The following is a 16,702-nucleotide window of genomic DNA, read 5'->3' on the forward strand; positions in this document are numbered from 1 at the left end:
TGCAACTTTAAGAGCCCATCTGCTCTGCGGGCTTCCCCAGGGGTCTAATTCAGATGTTAGGAACCTTTTTGCTTTCAGTGTTTTCTCTTCTTTGGTTCTAAGGGCTCACCAGAGAGTCTGGGCTTCTGTGGATTCTATACCAATGCACTGACTCTCCAGAACAAGCATAGCAACCATGACAGTAGTTACCATCTATCAAGTGTCTATGGCACACCAAGAACAGTACTGGTATATGGACTTTCCTTGTGGTTCTTGCAAAAAGCCCCCATGATATAAGAAGTAAAGAGAAGGAATTCAAAGAGGTTAAGTAATTTGTTAAGTAATCACACAGCCAGTCAGAATTTGTGCCTGTGTTTGAAGAGTTTTCAGCCTCCGGAATCCATGTCCTAACACCATTCTACACTGCCTCCCTGTAACACCAAGGGGGCTATTTTCCTTCTGCCCTTCCCCTTGCCACTGGTCAAGTCTTCATTAAGTTCCTTATTCACCAAGTCCCCATTAAGTGAAGATAGCAACCCCTGAAACTTGGAGAAAATGCCTTGATCTACACAGCAGCCATACCCCTTGATTGCTACCAGACTGCAGCTGAAGCTGTGGAAGCTGGGGCTAGAGCACTCCAGAGACGTGCTCGGGTTCCAGGGACACCAGTGGCCGGACTGGGAATTAAACCCAGGTCTCCTGACTCCTGTCCTGACTTCTCCCTCCGATGAGCTATTTCTCCCCTGCTGCCCCATCCAGTCAGGAGAGACTAGCCCCCCATGGGCATGCCCCCCAGCTGCTGCTCTGAGGCTCATCCCTCTGTGTACACGGCCTCCCTGGAGTGCAGCCGACCCCCACTTCTTCACTGTTAACAAGGCCGGATTGGGAATGGGAGGCCGGCCATTGTCGAACAAGAGGGCCTCTTGATGAAGTCATAAATCAGGCCCTGTCTCTGCTGGCTGTGGTTTGGAATCACTGGGAGACACTGCCTAAACCCCACTGATTAATGAAAGTGGCCCACGGCACCCCACAGCCTGGGGCCGGTGGCCCTGGGGGAGGTTGGGTCTGCCAAACCCCTGCAAAACAGACAGGTCTGTTCTGCCCTTCCTCCCACCACCCTCTGCTCCCCTGCAGCAACTCAGAGTCGGATTCTTTTCCTCGCATTAGCTCTCATTAAACCCATCTTACGGGGTGACCGGGCCTGGCTCTAATGCCATTTGTGTCTATGCGCACTTGCCTTTCGTGCTGCTGCAGGCGTTGCAATGACCCCTCGTGCTCCTTCCCACTCCCCCCTGCCAGGGGCCCCACCCCTCCCGGTACAGGCTGTGTTCAGGGCTTTCTCTTCCCCTGGATGCAAGTGATATTGACCTCCTTTCCTCAGGGCTTCTTTCTCCCTCTGATTGTCCATTTTCCTTTGTAAATTAAAGCTAAGCCAGGTCCCATTCAGACACAGTGGGAGCCGGCTGCTGTGGGGCCATGTCCAGGTGACACTGGACTGGTTGATGGATAGAACGGCTCCCGGCTCTGTCGGCAGGGCCTCTGCTCCCTGCATGCTGCATGGTTAACTCTTAACTCCCCACCAGCTCAAAGCGAATGGGAGACTTGAGCAAGAGGAGTTTTCAAGGCTGTGGAGCCGTCTCGTCCAGTGCCAGGTACCGGCAATGTTCTCTTTTTGTCCAGTTTAGCAAATATCTGCTGGGTGCCTGACCCCCACAGGGTTTAGGAGCATGAAAGAGGAGGAACTCACCAGGCCTGCCCTCAAGAAGGGTCACATTTCAGGGAGACATACATGCACTACTAGAAGGCAATGCTTGAGCAAGTGGCAGGGTGAGGAATGTTCTAGGAGGTTGGAGAAGAGAAGGGTCACCGTGGACTATAGTAAAGCCACCAGCCCACTTTGCCCTCCTCGTCCTCCCCGGGCCCCTGAGACACTCCCCCGGTGCACTAATTCATCTCATTCCCCTCCCATCCACGTGCCAGATATGACAACATCACAGATGTGGCCTGTGGCCTCACCGTTGTTCTCAGAATGAGGTCTGAACTCATCAGAGCTGTATGCAAGCCCCTTTAGCTGAGACCCTACTTTGGGGTCCAGGAGAAACCCTTGTACTCATCCCACTCGCTCTTTTCAGACCCCAGGTGTGTGACGTAGAGCCTGGCCGATATCTACCACACTGATTGTCCAGCCGCAAGAGTCGCTTCCCCTGAGGCCTTGCCTGCCTCCTCCAGGCCCGGGTGCTTCCCCCTCAGCTCCTAACACCCGAATCTACAATAATACGATGAAGCATTCTCATGTGGCTATACCAGGATGTGTCGCCTAATCCCTGGCTTGGAGTCATTTGGCTTTTCTGAGGACACTGGAATGGCTGATGTGTCCCCCCATTAGATCATAGGGCAGGGGCCCCTTCATAGTCATCGGCTTCCTCCAATGCCTTTCTTAGTGTCTAGTACACAGCAGGCGCTCAAAACTGCTGAACCAGTGACCGAACTCATGACCAAATGAGCAAGCGAATCCCATTTGAGAGTTGCTCTATACTCACCAAAAGTCAAAGAAGGCCCGAAAATGTTCTCAGGCTGCTATTTCACAGTGATTGTTGCCCCAGTCGGCCTCAGTCACTCACACACGGGCTGGGGGTATTTTGCCTCAGAACAGCTCCTGTGGGCAGCTGAGCACAGGTCCCAGACCAGGAGCCCAAGTTCAGTCGCGTGGCGCTTGCATGTTTACTCCCTGGAAGTCACCTGCCCAGGCGCCTGTTTCCTCACCTGGGAAGTGCGATGCTGATCGGGGCTCCGGGGAGAGTTAGGGAGAGGCAGCAAAGTCCCGGGTGCATGGAGAGCTGCCCTGCACAGAGATGAAGGCTTAGAGTCACTACCTCCTGCAGCTGCGCTAGGACCCAAGTTACAGTCCTCGCCTACCCACCACACAGTGCTCACTGCTGTGCAAGGCGCTCTCCTAAGTGCTCCATACAGATTTGTTCACTGACCCTGAGCTATAGTCCCCATGAGGCAGGTGATGTAATTTGCACGGTGCTGCAGGGGGGAGGGGGGTGGGAAACTGAGGCCTGGAAAGATTAACTTTCCCAAGGTTACACAGCTGGTAAATAGTCAAGCCAGGATTTAAACCCAGTGGTTCAGTTGCCAAATCTTCACCACCACCCTATGCAAAGTCTTTAGCAAACTCTGAGCCTCTGGAGTGCAGCAAGCTGCCACGTGTCAGGAGCCCAGTCTAGGAGGTGAGGAAGGAAAGACAGGAGGTCGGAAGAGAGGAAGGCACAGGCCTGGGAGAGGAACCCATGGGCCTGCAGCTGGCGGCCAGTGTGATCGACTTCACCGGGTGGAACCCATTCCTGCCTCTCCCCCCATCCTCAGCTGAGCTGCCTCTGAGCTGGATCCACTCAAGGTTTATGCCTCCAGGGATGCAAAAGGGATTTCTGAGAACTCTCTCTGCCCAGGACATCCTCTTTAAGGTGGGCAAGGGCACTGACATGGACTTCTTGCTTCTTTTCCCAAATCAGAGTGTTTTCCAGAACATCCAGAAACGTTCCGGAGTTTTCCTGAGTGTGGATTTGTGGAAGGCTATAAAGGATGCGGGTAAAGCAGGGGCCCCTTGGGGGTGTCATGATTGGGGTAGCAGTGATGGTGGGGTGTGTGTGCATGTGTGTGTGGGTGGAGGGAAGGAGAGAGAGAGAGAGAGAGAGAGGCGTGCACACCCTTAGCCTGCTTGTAGGCAAGACCAGTGCCCACAGTCAGGAGAAAACAGAGCAACAGTTTCTCTGTCCTGGTTTACACCGGCATCTGTGGGCCTCCAGGCTCAGGACTCAGTCTCCATCCTCCCCAACTTGAGTTCCCATGTGCCAGTCAACTTTCCCAACTGCCTTGTATCCCAGAACAACTCTTACTGTAGGGAAATAACCCTGCGTGATTGATACCCTACCAAAACTCAAGGTTGCCTTAGAGACACTTCCATGTCAACATCTGGCTGTCAGGGTTAAACACCCATGAGCAGGTGGATGTACTGTCCTCACAGAAGGTTTGGAGCAAAATGAAATCAAATGACACCTGTCTGCTTCAAGAGTGCAAGCACTCTGAGCCCTCGGATGATGATAAGCATACCGTAGATGCCTAAGAGCTTCAGAGTTCAGGGAGAACCTGCACTCACGTCATCACATTTGATTGTCCCAACTACTCTGTGATCAGGAGTCATTATCTGCCTTGTACCAGTGGAGGAAATGGATCACAAAAAGGTTAAGTCCAGAAACTGCCACCTTCCTTGGGAAAACGTAAGATCAGATTCCCCCAGGTAAATGCCAGGGAAAGAGGGACTCTGTGGTTCTTCCTCCGGTGACTCCCAGCCTGGAGAGCAGGAAGAAGCATATTTATGCCTTAGCATCTGTCCTTCTCTTAATTCTTCATAGTAGACAGCAGTGGTTCTCAAACCTGGAACTCTTTGGAAGCTTGTTAAAGCACAGATTGATGAGCCGCATCCCTCACCCAAAGTTTCTGATTTAGGAGAGCTTGGGTGGGGCTGAAGAATTTGTCTTTCTGGAAGGTTCCTAGGTGAGGCTGATGCTCTTGATCTGGGGGCTACGCTTCGAGAACCCTCGAATAGCTACAGAAAAATGAAATCCCATAGGAGACCACACTAATGACTCCAGAATAATAAAAGGGAGAAAGATAGAGAATAGTTGGAATCCAATTAAAAAGTCTTCAAGGACCAAGCAGATAACTGAAAAGGGCACTGGAGCTAACCATAAGAAAAGAGGGTGATTTTGAATGTGGCAAGTTGGAGAGTACATATCCTATCTAAAGGCATTCAAATTCACATTTTATTAATTCTGCTAGAGAAACCAAATGTCTCTGGTGCATGGGACCCACAGGCCACCAGGCTCATCCCCTTGATGGGTGGTTTGGCTTGTGAGGTTCTGCTGGCCCACCAAAGCTTGCAGGTGTGGCCATTTGCTAGTCTGCTCTTGTCTGCTAGGTGGTTGGTGCCTCCTAGAGCTCATAACCAGACATGCAGGACAGCAAGGCACCTCTACCTTGCCTGCCCGTGGCCACCTTCTGACTGTGGTCTCCCCTCTGAGGACCAGCCTCTTTCCTGGTGATCCAACTTAGGACTGAACCTCTCACTTCCAGTAACCACATTTGCTCACACTAGCAGCACCCACCTGTAAGACCCACACACAGTCATGGGGTTGGGGAACAAGGCTGTTTTATAAAGTCACCAACAAAGAGAGGCCTGACAGAGGCAGGGCTGGGAGCAAACTCTGGGTGTCCTGGAAGCTCCCATTTCACATGGGAATTAGCAGGTGATTGTCCCCAGCGCAGTCAGTGTCTTGAGTATCTTGAGTTGGTAACTGGCCAAACTCCAGAACAATGTCATTGGGGCCCGGCAACCAACAAGAAGGAAGCAACCATAGAACCATAAAAATACAAAGTGGAATGGGGCCCCTGGGTGGCTCAGTCGGTTGAGTGTCTGACTTTGGCTCAGGTCATGATTTCATGGTTCATGAGTTCAAGCCCATTGTTGGGCTCTGTGCTGACAACTTGGAGCCTAGAACCTGCTTCAAATACTGTGTCTCCCTCCTCTCTCTGCTTCTCCCCACTCATGCTTTGTCTCTCACTCTCAAAAATAAATAAACATTAAAAAAAAAAGTACAAAGTGGAGTGAACTGACCCCTGAGCCAGGCTGAGTAGGAAACAGTGGTAGAATGCCACTATTCTGAGCAGGTTTTTCAGACTTTACACATCAGAAGACCAGACCTGCTCCAGCCTCCTCCCGCTCACTAGCCCACCCCATGGCCCAGAGTTCCTTGCAGGGACCTCCGTCAGCAATGAGCTTCTGGATCTCATGACCCTCCGGTACAGTGATCACAGTGGCAGGGTCAGCTTCCCCAGCCTGGTCTGCTTCCTGTTGCGACTTGAAGCCATGGCAAGTAAGTGTCACCTGGGGGACATCCTGGAGACCTTCACAATGACCAAAAAAAACACAGGAGAGGACCAGGAATGCCCTCCTGCTCCAGGCCCAGGGAAGGCCTCCGTAGTGGGGTGGTTGGCATCTTGCGTGAGGAGCCCTTGCTCCGAGAGGCAGAAACAGCATTAGCCTGTGAAACGGTGTAATCAACTTGGGTACCCTGCATCCTTACCCGTTGTGTCCAGTACATTCCTCTGTCGTAGGTCTCTCATTTCTTCATCACCCTATTTAGTGTCCCTTTCGGGAAGTTCATTTAATCACTGTGTCTCTTCTCTGTGGTGTTTACAGTTTAAACCTACTCTGTAGTTTTGTGATGAATGACTGGGGTCTCTGATGAAGGAATTCATAAGTAGATAAGTGGGGGCAGGAAAGCATTCCCAAGGCTCTAGAAATTCGACTATGTGGGTCAAACATTTGGACACTTTTTTATAATGAAATCCTATGTGAAATCCCAAGCCATACTATAGCTCAAGACTTGTGGTTGGGGTAGAAGTGGGGTCTGGCCTCATCCTAATCCTCACCATCCCTGGCATGAGCACCTCTGTAAACCCCCCATCTCTGAGCTAGGTGGTTAATAAAGACTGAGGGAACAGAGCTCTGGGAGTATGGAAGAGAAGGCTGAGGCATAAGCCTCCAGAGAATTCTCAGTTGGACAAGGGAGATTCCCCAAACTTTGCATGTGGAGTACTTTATAAGACGGGCCCACACATCCCCTTGGCCGCGTGTAGAAGAGTGCAAAGTGCAAGGGCACTAGAAGAGGGAGAGGTGCATGTGGGCCAAAGCAGTGACAGAGAGCTTTTCTGAAGAGATGAGCCCTGGGCTGTCCCACAGAGTGAGGTTTGCTGGGAAGAGACCAGGAGGGAGGCCAGGCATACTGTGGAGAGTGAAAGAGTATGCGGAATCACCATATTTGCTTTTATCTCCCTTGGCCTGTCTTGATTCCTCTCCTCCTCTTTAGAGACTTTCCAGAACCTCTCCAATGACGGAAAAGGACTCTACCTGACAAAAATGGAGGTGAGGTACATTCCCCTCCCAGACACAGGGCACAGCCCCAGGCCACCCCTCCTTTCCTGATTCCAGGGGGCATTTTTCTCCCTGCGGATACTGGATAGTCTGTCCAAGGCCAGTCAAGCTGCCACCCACCACCCCCCCCCCACCTCCAATTACTGCCTTTATATATTACTGGCTGCCAAGGCTGCTTTAGGATCTTGGCAGACAGATTTTATTTTTTTCCCAATAGCTTAATAAAGCAGAGGATTATGTGGGAGTCATAAATCCAAGAGGGAACTTAAGAACACCTGCTGAGCTCACTGTACATTAAACTCACTCCCATTGAGCTTTAGAAAGAGCCTCCTGGCCCAGCCAGCTGGCCAACCTCCGCTATCCCTCTCACTGCTTAGCTACTCAGAGAGTAGCAAAATATATGCTGTTATGGGCAGGTTGAGGTCTCTTAAGGGGTTCAAATTAGCTGGAAAAGTTTTATGAGACTACACTGAGATCTTTCAAGAGGGAAGGGTACCATTTGCCCTGCTCTGTATTAAGCTGACAAATGTAAAGTTATGTCATAACAATGATGCTTATTTCTCAGTGGATGAACCTGGTCATGTACAATTGAAGCAAGGAGTAAAGCAGACCCCAGAGTCCAGGTAAGACGTGGCAGCTTTAGAATCATTTCCTTCTAGGAGCACAGTTCCTCTTTTCCTGCAGGAACTGTACCCAAGACTCTCTTCCTGGGAACAACCTCCCCAGAGATTACAGAGCCCTTATTTGTGTGGGTCAGGGCTCAACTGCACAGCGCCCCTGAATTTCAAGGCTAATGCTGCAGGTTTCCCTCAAGCCATGCATGGAACGAGCAGTGGACATTCATGAAAGCATGTGGCCTGAAAGTCATGAGTGAGGGATTTAGAATTGTTATTTGTTAATTTATTTTTTATTGAGATATAATTGACATTTAACAATGTATTAGTTTTAGGTGTGCAATATAATGATTTCATATATGTATATATTATGAAGTGATTACCACAATAAGTTTAATTAACATCCATCGCTACACATAGTTACAACTCTTTCCTTGTGAGGAAAACTTTTACAGTTTACGCTGTTTGCAACTTTCAAATACACACGCAATACAGTGTTGTTAACTGTAGTCACATGCTGTATATTACATCCCCAGGACTTCTTTGTCTTATAACTGGAACTTTGTACCTTTGGATCACCTTCATCCATTTTGCCCCCCACCCCCACCCTCACTTCTGGCAACCATCAATCTCTGTACCTATGAGTTTTGTTTCTAGATTCCACATATAAGTAAGATCATACAATATTTGTCTTTCTCTGACTTATTTCACTTAGCATAATGCCCTCAAGGTCCATCCATGTTGTCACAGATGGCAGGATTTCCTTCTTTTCCATGACTAATATTCCTTTGTATATAAAACACCTTTTCTTTATCCATCCATCTATTGTTGGACACTTAGGTGGTTTCCATGTCTTGGCTGTTACAAATAATGCTGCAGTGAACATGGGGTGCAAATATCTTTTTCAGTTAGTGTTTTTGTTTCCTTCAGATAAATACCCCAAAGCAGTTGCTGGATGATATGATAGTTCTGTTGTAAATTTTGGGGGGAAACTCCATACTGTTTTCCACAGTGGCTGCACCAATTTACATTCCCACCAACAGGGCACAAGGGTTTCATTTTCTCCACATCCTCACAAACACATGTAAGCTCTTGTCTTTTCTGTAATAGCCATTCTAACAGGTGTGAGGTGATCTCTCATTGTGGTTTGGATTTGCACTTCCCTGATGACTAATGATGTTCCACACCTGTTCAAGTACCTGTTAGCCATTTTTATGTCTTCTTTGGAATAATGTCTATTCAGATCCTCTCTGCTCACTTTTAATTGGATTATTGTTTTTTTGTCTGTTGAGTTGTATGAGTTGTTTGTATATTTTGGACATTAACCCCTTATTGGATATATGATTTGCAAATATTGTCTCCCATTTGGCAGGTTTCCTTTTCATTTTGTTGATGGTTTTCTTTGCCTGTGCAGAAGCTTTCTGGTATGCTGTAGTGCTACCTGATTATTTTTGCTTTTGTTGATTTTGCTTTTGGTGTCAAATCCAAAAAGCCATTGCCAAGATCCATGTCAAGGAGTTCACCCCTGATGTTTTCTTCCAGGAGTTTTGTGGTTTCGGGTCTTATATTCAAGTCTTTAATCCATTTTTAGTTGACTTTTGTATGTGGTGTATAATAGTGGTCCAGTTTCATTCTGGAATTCGTCGTTTGAAATTCCAAAGAGAAATGGCAATCACTCATCACAGGAAAGGCTAATGTGTGAAGCAATAGAAATGATCAGACTTGGGGAGTCGAGAGTTGGGTTCAGCCTGAGATCTACCACTGCCTCGCTATGCAGCTATTCAGATATCTGTAGGCATCAGCATCTATATTTCTAGCATGAGTGTGCTAAAAAATTAATGCCCATGTCACGTTTCTTCTACATGTTTATTTTCAAGGAACAGGCCCTAGAGTCACATAGTCCACACCCCACCCTACTGTAGCCCCAACAGTCTGCTAGAATCTTCCAGGACTGGGGTGCTCAACATTTTGTGCTCCCCATCATTGGACAGCTCCAGGTTTTAAGTATTCTTTATTGAGGGGCAACAGTCTACTTCTCTGGAACTTTCCACCCATGCTTCAAGTTCTATTCTGGACCACCATAGAAAAAAGACTGAACACGCAAGAACTTCTCATACTTGAAGATAGCTCTGCTGCCTCACTGAGGTCTCTCCTTACTCATCCCTGTTGATTCTTATCTGATACCTATTGGTGACCATTTTCTAAATGCCAGTGTCCCTTTGAAATACACAATTCTGCTATGTAGAGGTCTTGTGATCAGGTCTTGTGATCAGCACCTTTGGGGTCCCTATTATTTTTGTAAACAGCTTTTGTTTACTCTCCCAATTGTGCACCTTAAAGTCAAGAGGCAGATCCTGTCTCCATAAAAAAATAATATTTAATATTTTAGCATAAATATTTCCTGATGAACTCTTGGTGCTGCTTAATGAGTACAAGTTAACAAACATTGCAGAGATCAAAGTTAATTAGATTCACCTGCATTTTCTTGACTTCCCCTTTCATTCCTTTTTAAAAATAGGACATTTGAATATTTCCCATTTCCAATCTGCTTGATTCGTATTCCAATCTGCATGATTTCTAACATCAGGAATGATTCTTCAATTGTCTTTAAGCTAATTCAGCATGCAGGACCTAACACTTGAACTTTTGAAATAACTGGACAGTTCTCATTATCCTTTCTCCTGTACAGGATCCCAATTCCCTCTTAACTTTTTTCTACACTTCCTGTTCTGAACATTATGTAAGAAGGAAGTATGAGATACATGGTTATGTGTGTTTCAGTCTCTTTCATTAACACTTATCATCATCCCTGAGAGTGTTCCCATTTTCCTCATTAATCGCTGCCCTCTGATGTCATATTCTTAAAGTATATCTACTCACTCTTGGCTCCTGGGTTGCTGTGCAGGATTGGAGGTAGGAGGATGAAGAAGTTCTGCCTCCAAATCCACAAACTCACTTTCATCTGTCACCATCTCCCACTTTCCTCCTGTTATGCTAGAGGGCATATGCCTCTGAGGATGTTCTGGATCTCATTAACTTCCCCCTTCACAAGGGCCTGATTGAATGAATTCTCTCCTCCATATTCTGAATACTAACTCTCTCTTCTGGAGTCTTCCAATTCCCACTGAAACATGCTTATCTTTTAAACTTTCTCCATCTCATATTCCCTTCCAGCTACAACTCCATTTCTCTCCTCCCTTTACAACCAAACTTCATACAAGATGTCTCCACACCCTCACCTCCCACTTTCCCCTCAAACTATTCCATTTGGATTTTTCAGACATCATCTCTCGCCCTGACTTTTGCCTCGGCTCCCTCTGATTTTCCTATACCTACCTACTCCCCTCAAGTCAATTTCCTGCAGTCTAGGCCCACTTTTTAAAATGCACATCCACAGGCATTTGGGTGGCTTAGTCAGTTAAGTGTCTGACTCTTGATTTTGGCTCAGGTCATGATCCCAGGGTTGTGGGATTGAGTCCCACACTGGACTTCATGCTGCACATGGACGCTGCTTAGGGTTTTCTCTCTCTCTGGTTCTCCTGCTGATTCTCCTTCTCTCTTTAAAACTAAAAATATGGGGCGCCTGGGTGGCACAGTCGGTTAAGCGTCCGACTTCAGCCAGGTCACGATCTCGCGGTCCGTGAGTTCGAGCCCCACGTCAGGCTCTGGGCTGATGGCTCGGAGCCTGGAGTCTGTTTCCGATTCGGTGTCTCCCTCTCTCTCTGCCCCTCCCCCGTTCATGCTCTGTCTCTCTCTGTCCCAAAAATAAATAAAAAACGTTGAAAAAAATTTAAAAAAAAATAAAATAAAACTAAAAATATGATAATACTAAATAAAAATAAAATGTGCATCCAATCATTGCACTTTCCAGGTTGAAACACTTCAGTCTTCCGATTGCTATTGCTATTTAGGAAAAGTCTAAAGTCATGAACATGGCCTGCATCATCTGACCCCTGCCCACCTATCTAACCATACCTTGTGTCGCTCCTCCTTCCTTCATTCTCCTCCCATCAGACCAGCATTACCTTTATTTCCTCCGATATTTCTTTTTTTTTGTCAACCTCACACCCTTTGCCCCTACTGTCTACTCGGCCCTGGGGTTACATAACTCCTGATCCTTTTGTGTCTTAACCCCATTGGATTCTCATATTACTCACTATCACACTTCCTTAATCGTAACAAACCCTTTATTGTTGTTGTTGCCCACTCCATACTTTTTTTAGGGCCTTACTGAAATATAACTTATACACCATATAGTTTATCTATTTAAGATACAGAGTCCAGTGATTTTCAATATAGTCACAGAGCTGTGTAACCATCGCCACAATATAATTTTAGAACATATTTTTGTCACCCCAAAAGGAAACCTCATGCCCATTAGCAGTCACTTGCTATTTTTGCCCCACTCCTCCAGTCCTGGGAAACCACTAATCTGCTTTCTGAATCTATAGGTTTGCCTATTCTGGACAGTTCACATAATTGGAGTCATGCAACCGTGGTCATGTAATGATTTCTTTCATTCATGTGACAGTATGTATCAAGCCTTCATTCCTTTTTGGTGCCAAATAAGATTTCATTTTGTAAATACACCGTATTTTATTCATCCATTCATTAGTTGATGGACATTTAGGTTGTTTCTACTTCCTGGCTGTTGTGGATAATTCTGCTATGAATGTTTGTATGCAGGTCTTTGCACGGATGTATGTTTTCATTTCGCTTGTGTGCATACCTAGGAGTGGAATTGCTGGGTCACATGGTCACTCTATATGTTACATTTTCAGGGACTGTTTTCCAAAGCCAGTGCACCATTTACATTCCCACCAGCAGGGAATAAGAGATCTGACTTCTCCACCTCCTTGTGAACACTGTTACTATTGTCTGTCATATTTATTAGAGCCATCCTAGAGAGTGTGAAGTGATAACCTCATTGTGGTTTTGGTTTGCAGTTCCTTGACTGCTCGTGATGAGAATCTTTTCAGTGCTCACTGCCCATTTGTATACCCTCTTTGGAGAAATGTCTGTTTAGATCCTTTGTTCGTTTTTAAATTGGTTTATTTAACTTTTTGTTGCCCCCTTGTAAGAATTTATAATCTTAGCTACAAATTCCTTATCACATATGTGATTTGCAAACATTTCTTTCCATTCTAAAGGTTGTCTATTAAGTTTCTTGGCTATATCATTTATAGAACACAAGTTTTTAATTTCAGTGAAGCCCAGCATACCTACTTTTTGTGTGTGTCCCTTAAACTTTTGGTGTTGTACACAAGAAATCATTGCCTCATCTAAGATCATGAATATTTACTCCTATAGTTTTCTCCTACAAGTTGTATAGTTTAGCTTTTACATTTAGGTTTTCGATCCATTCTGAGATAATTTTGGTGATGTAGGAGTCCAAGCTCATTCTTTTGCAAGTGTATATCCAATTGCCCCAGGACCACTTGTTGAAGAGACTATTCTTTGCCTCATTTTATTATCTTGACACTCTTTTCAAAAGTCAATTTATCATAATGTAAGGATCTATTTCTGAACTTTCAATTCTGTCCCAGTGATCTATATGTCCTTATGCCAGTACCACACTGTGTTGATTACTATAGTTTTATAGTAACTTTTGAAATCAGAAAGCTTACATCTTCTAACTTTGTTTTCTTTTTCAACATCGCTTCGGTAATTCTGGGGTCCTTGTGTTTACATATGAATTGTGGCATCAGCCTGACAAATTCGTCAGAAAAAAAAAAGGCAGCTGGGATTTTGATAGCAATTGAATAAATCTGTAGATCAGTTTGGGAGTATTGCCAACTTCACAATATAAAGCTTTTTGATCCATGAACAGGAACATGATCCATGAACATTTTTTAAGATCTTCTTTAATTTCTTTCAGCAATGTTTTATTGTTTTCACTGTAAAAGTCCTGTACTTCTTTTGTTAAATTTATTCCTAAGTATTGTATTTTTTTTTTTAATGTTTATTCATTTTTGAGAGAGACAGAGACAGAGTGCAAGTGGAGGAGGCGCAGAGAGAGAGAAGGAGACATAGAATCCAAAGCGGGCCCCAGGTTCTGAGCTGTCAGCACAGAGCCTGACGTAGGGCTCGAGCTCATGAATGGCAAGGTCATGACCTGAGCTGACATTGGACACTTAACTGACTGAGCCACCCAGGTGCCCCCTAAGTATTGTATTTTTTTTAACGTTTATTTATTTTTGAGACAGAGAGAGACAGAGCATGAACAGGGGAGGGTCAGAGAGAGAGGGAGACACAGAATCCGAAACAGGCTCCAGGCTCTGAGCAGTCAGCACAGAGCCCGACGCGGGGCTCAAACTCACAGACCGCGAGATCATGACCTGAGCCGAAGTCGGACGCTTAACTGACTGAGCCACCCAGGCGCCCCTAAGTATTGTATTTTTGATGCTATTATAAATTATTAAATTTTCAGATTTTTCATTGCTAGTGTATAGAAATAAAATTGATTTTTGTATATTGATCTTATATTCTGCCACCATGCTTAACTCATTTATTCTAATTGCTTTTAAGGGCTTCCTTAGGATTTTATATATACAAAATCATGTCATCTGCAATCCTGCAAGTTGTTTTATTTCTTCCATCCCAATCTGGATGCCATTTTTATTTTACTTATCTAATTGTCTTGGTTAGAATTTCTAGTACAACCCTGACTAAAGATGGAGAAAGCAGACACTCTTGTCTGCTTGGTGTTCCTGATTTTGGGAGAAAATACCTAGTCTTTTGTCAATAAGAATAATGTTAAATATTTGTCAAGCTGAGGAAGTTCCCCTCTATTTGTAGTTTGCTTATTCGACACACTTTAATTACCTGCTTGATATCTGTATTCCCTGCTGGACTATCAGCTTAGATATGTCTTTTTTCTGCTATCTCCTTAGCACATAGCAAAAGTCTGGCATACAGAAACTACTCAATAACAACTTCCCAAATGACTGAAAGAAATGCCCTTTCAGGTTCGTGTCTTCCTTTATTTGTTCTTGTCCCAACTTTTGTAAATGTTGTCTTCAACCCAGTTCTTCCTACTCCCAGCTATCTGTCTAGTTTCTTGCTCATCAGGACTACTAGAAAGTAGATAATTAACATTATCTTGTTATAATCTCCAGTACATCATGACCTATATATATATATTTTTATAAAAGGCTATTGTCTGACCTGTTGAGCCTCTCACCCATTTGAAATATGCTTTCCTGAGTCCAGGGCACACTTCGACTCTGCCCAACATTCCCTTCGTTTGTTACCATGAGGTCAAAGTTACTTTCCTCCAGGATTTCCATCACTCCCAGGTTAGCAAAGAGACTCTAACTGTTGGCCAACATCCAACACAAGGAAAATTCCCTCTCCTTGTTCATTTGGCCCTCTGAGCAATGAAGCTATCACTGGAACAAGTGAAGGCCTTGTCAGAGGAGCTAAGTGAGCTTCTCCCCAGGGATTAGGGTTACTAAAGCCCCCTCATCAGTCTCTTTGGACCCACCAGGCAAGCTGGCATGTACCCCCATTGGGACATTTCTGTTACCCTCCCCCTCTCTCTCTCTCATCTTCAACCCATCTGCTGTGCTCTGACTTAGTAAATTAGGATATAGAAATGTGCAATCAGACAACTCCTCTTCCTCCCCTCACGTCATATCTATTTCTTTTTCTTTTGAACAAAGCATGTACCCCCATTATCATCTTGCAGGCAATGTTTGTGTTAACATTGTTTTAAAATATCAAATTCATACTTAAAAAAAATACGAAAACTCAATGCATTGGTATATGGTGCTTGGAGAATTAAGGCTACGTTGATAGTAATTGATTTCAAGTCTAGAGTTTTAATGTACTGTAGTCACACTCTGCTGACAGTTTGTCTAGCTAATGTCATCCACATTCATGTTTATTTACCCTCAATATGGTAGTGAAGTGCTTTAATCTAAGGAGATTATTATTTGTAACAATTTACCACTACATGGAAGTAAACTGTCCTGTGCAAGGGGCCAGTTTCTCTTACTCTGCATGAAAGTGAAATGTGAGTGGCAATGGCCCCGATCCTGCTGATTTACCAACAACATTTTTCTCCTATTCTAGTAAATCCATCCCCTGTATCCTGCAGACCAAAGACATTCTTTTTGAGACATGGAAGTCTGGATTTGCCTGTAGCAAGATGAAACTCCTTACCTGCTTTGGCCAACATACACCTGGAGATGACTATAGAACCTGGGGTATCCAACCTTCCAGATCTGGCCTTTTTTTTTTGAGTTTATTTATTTATTTTGAAAGAGACACCATGAGCGGGCAGAGAGAGAGAGAGAGAGAGAGAGAGAGAGAGAGAGAATCCCAAGCAGGCTCCACGCTGTCAGCACAAAGCCCAATGTAGGGCTTGAGCTCACGAACTGTGAGATCATGATCTGAGTCAAAATCAAGAATTGGATGCTTAACCAACCAAGCCACCCAGGTGCCTCCACACCTGGCTCTTAAAGAGAACTGTATCCAGCTGGAAAAAATGACTTGGGTACTCCAATGACATAAGGCAAGAAGGAGGAAGAGTTGGCATCCAGGAAGCAGATGAATCAGAACACAACCCTTCACTGACTGGGGAAGTCCCACAGAGAGGGAGAGGGAGTGATCAGCAAGGAGCCAGAAGAGTGATCTTTGGGAAATATGGAATCAGCAGTTTATCTGATTACTTATTCATGGATAAAATTGTGCTCAGAAGGATTTTTAAATTTTGCTGGAAAGTTTTGGAAGAATTGTTAGGATAATGACATAGATTAAGCAGATTTTTTTTAATGAGGTAATTATTAACTCCTGGAAGAACAAAGAATTATAGGAAAAAAAGGAAAAGTGATTCTAGAGTTTTTTTCAGTCAGCAGTGAACAGTACATCCATAATTAAAATAAAAATTGACTATTGATTTAACAAAAAGTGACATAAATATATTGGGAATCGAATGGAGAAAAGCAGGTATGGAATAGGTTAGAAGCATGCCAGCCCAATCTTCCAGCGTAAGCAGTCAGTGGCATTTAACATTGACAATTCCAGGGATAACTGTGCAGGCATATCACTTAGAAATATGGAGGTAGGCATCAGAAGAAAGAGTCTGCAGAGAGGAATTTAGGACACA

The 16,702-nt window shown here is 44.9% G+C and overlaps 1 protein-coding gene across 1 annotated transcript in view; it reads left to right on the forward strand.

The window, feature by feature from the left end:
* CAPN13 (calpain 13) overlaps positions 1-15,869 on the forward strand; it is an 80,815-nt gene extending 64,946 nt beyond the window's left edge. The window contains exons 18-23 of the mRNA XM_042933319.1: positions 1,563-1,631; positions 3,495-3,570; positions 5,787-5,915; positions 6,912-6,967; positions 7,542-7,599; positions 15,667-15,869. Of these exons, the coding sequence (XP_042789253.1) occupies positions 1,563-1,631; positions 3,495-3,570; positions 5,787-5,915; positions 6,912-6,967; positions 7,542-7,568 (357 nt within the window). The 3' untranslated portion in view covers positions 7,569-7,599; positions 15,667-15,869. The remainder of the gene's footprint in view (positions 1-1,562; positions 1,632-3,494; positions 3,571-5,786; positions 5,916-6,911; positions 6,968-7,541; positions 7,600-15,666) is intronic.
* Positions 15,870-16,702: the final 833 nt, after the last annotated feature.

The sequence above is a fragment of the Panthera leo genome, chromosome A3, assembly GCF_018350215.1.
Source record: "Panthera leo isolate Ple1 chromosome A3, P.leo_Ple1_pat1.1, whole genome shotgun sequence".
In the NCBI taxonomy this organism is placed as follows: Eukaryota; Metazoa; Chordata; class Mammalia; order Carnivora; family Felidae; genus Panthera; species Panthera leo.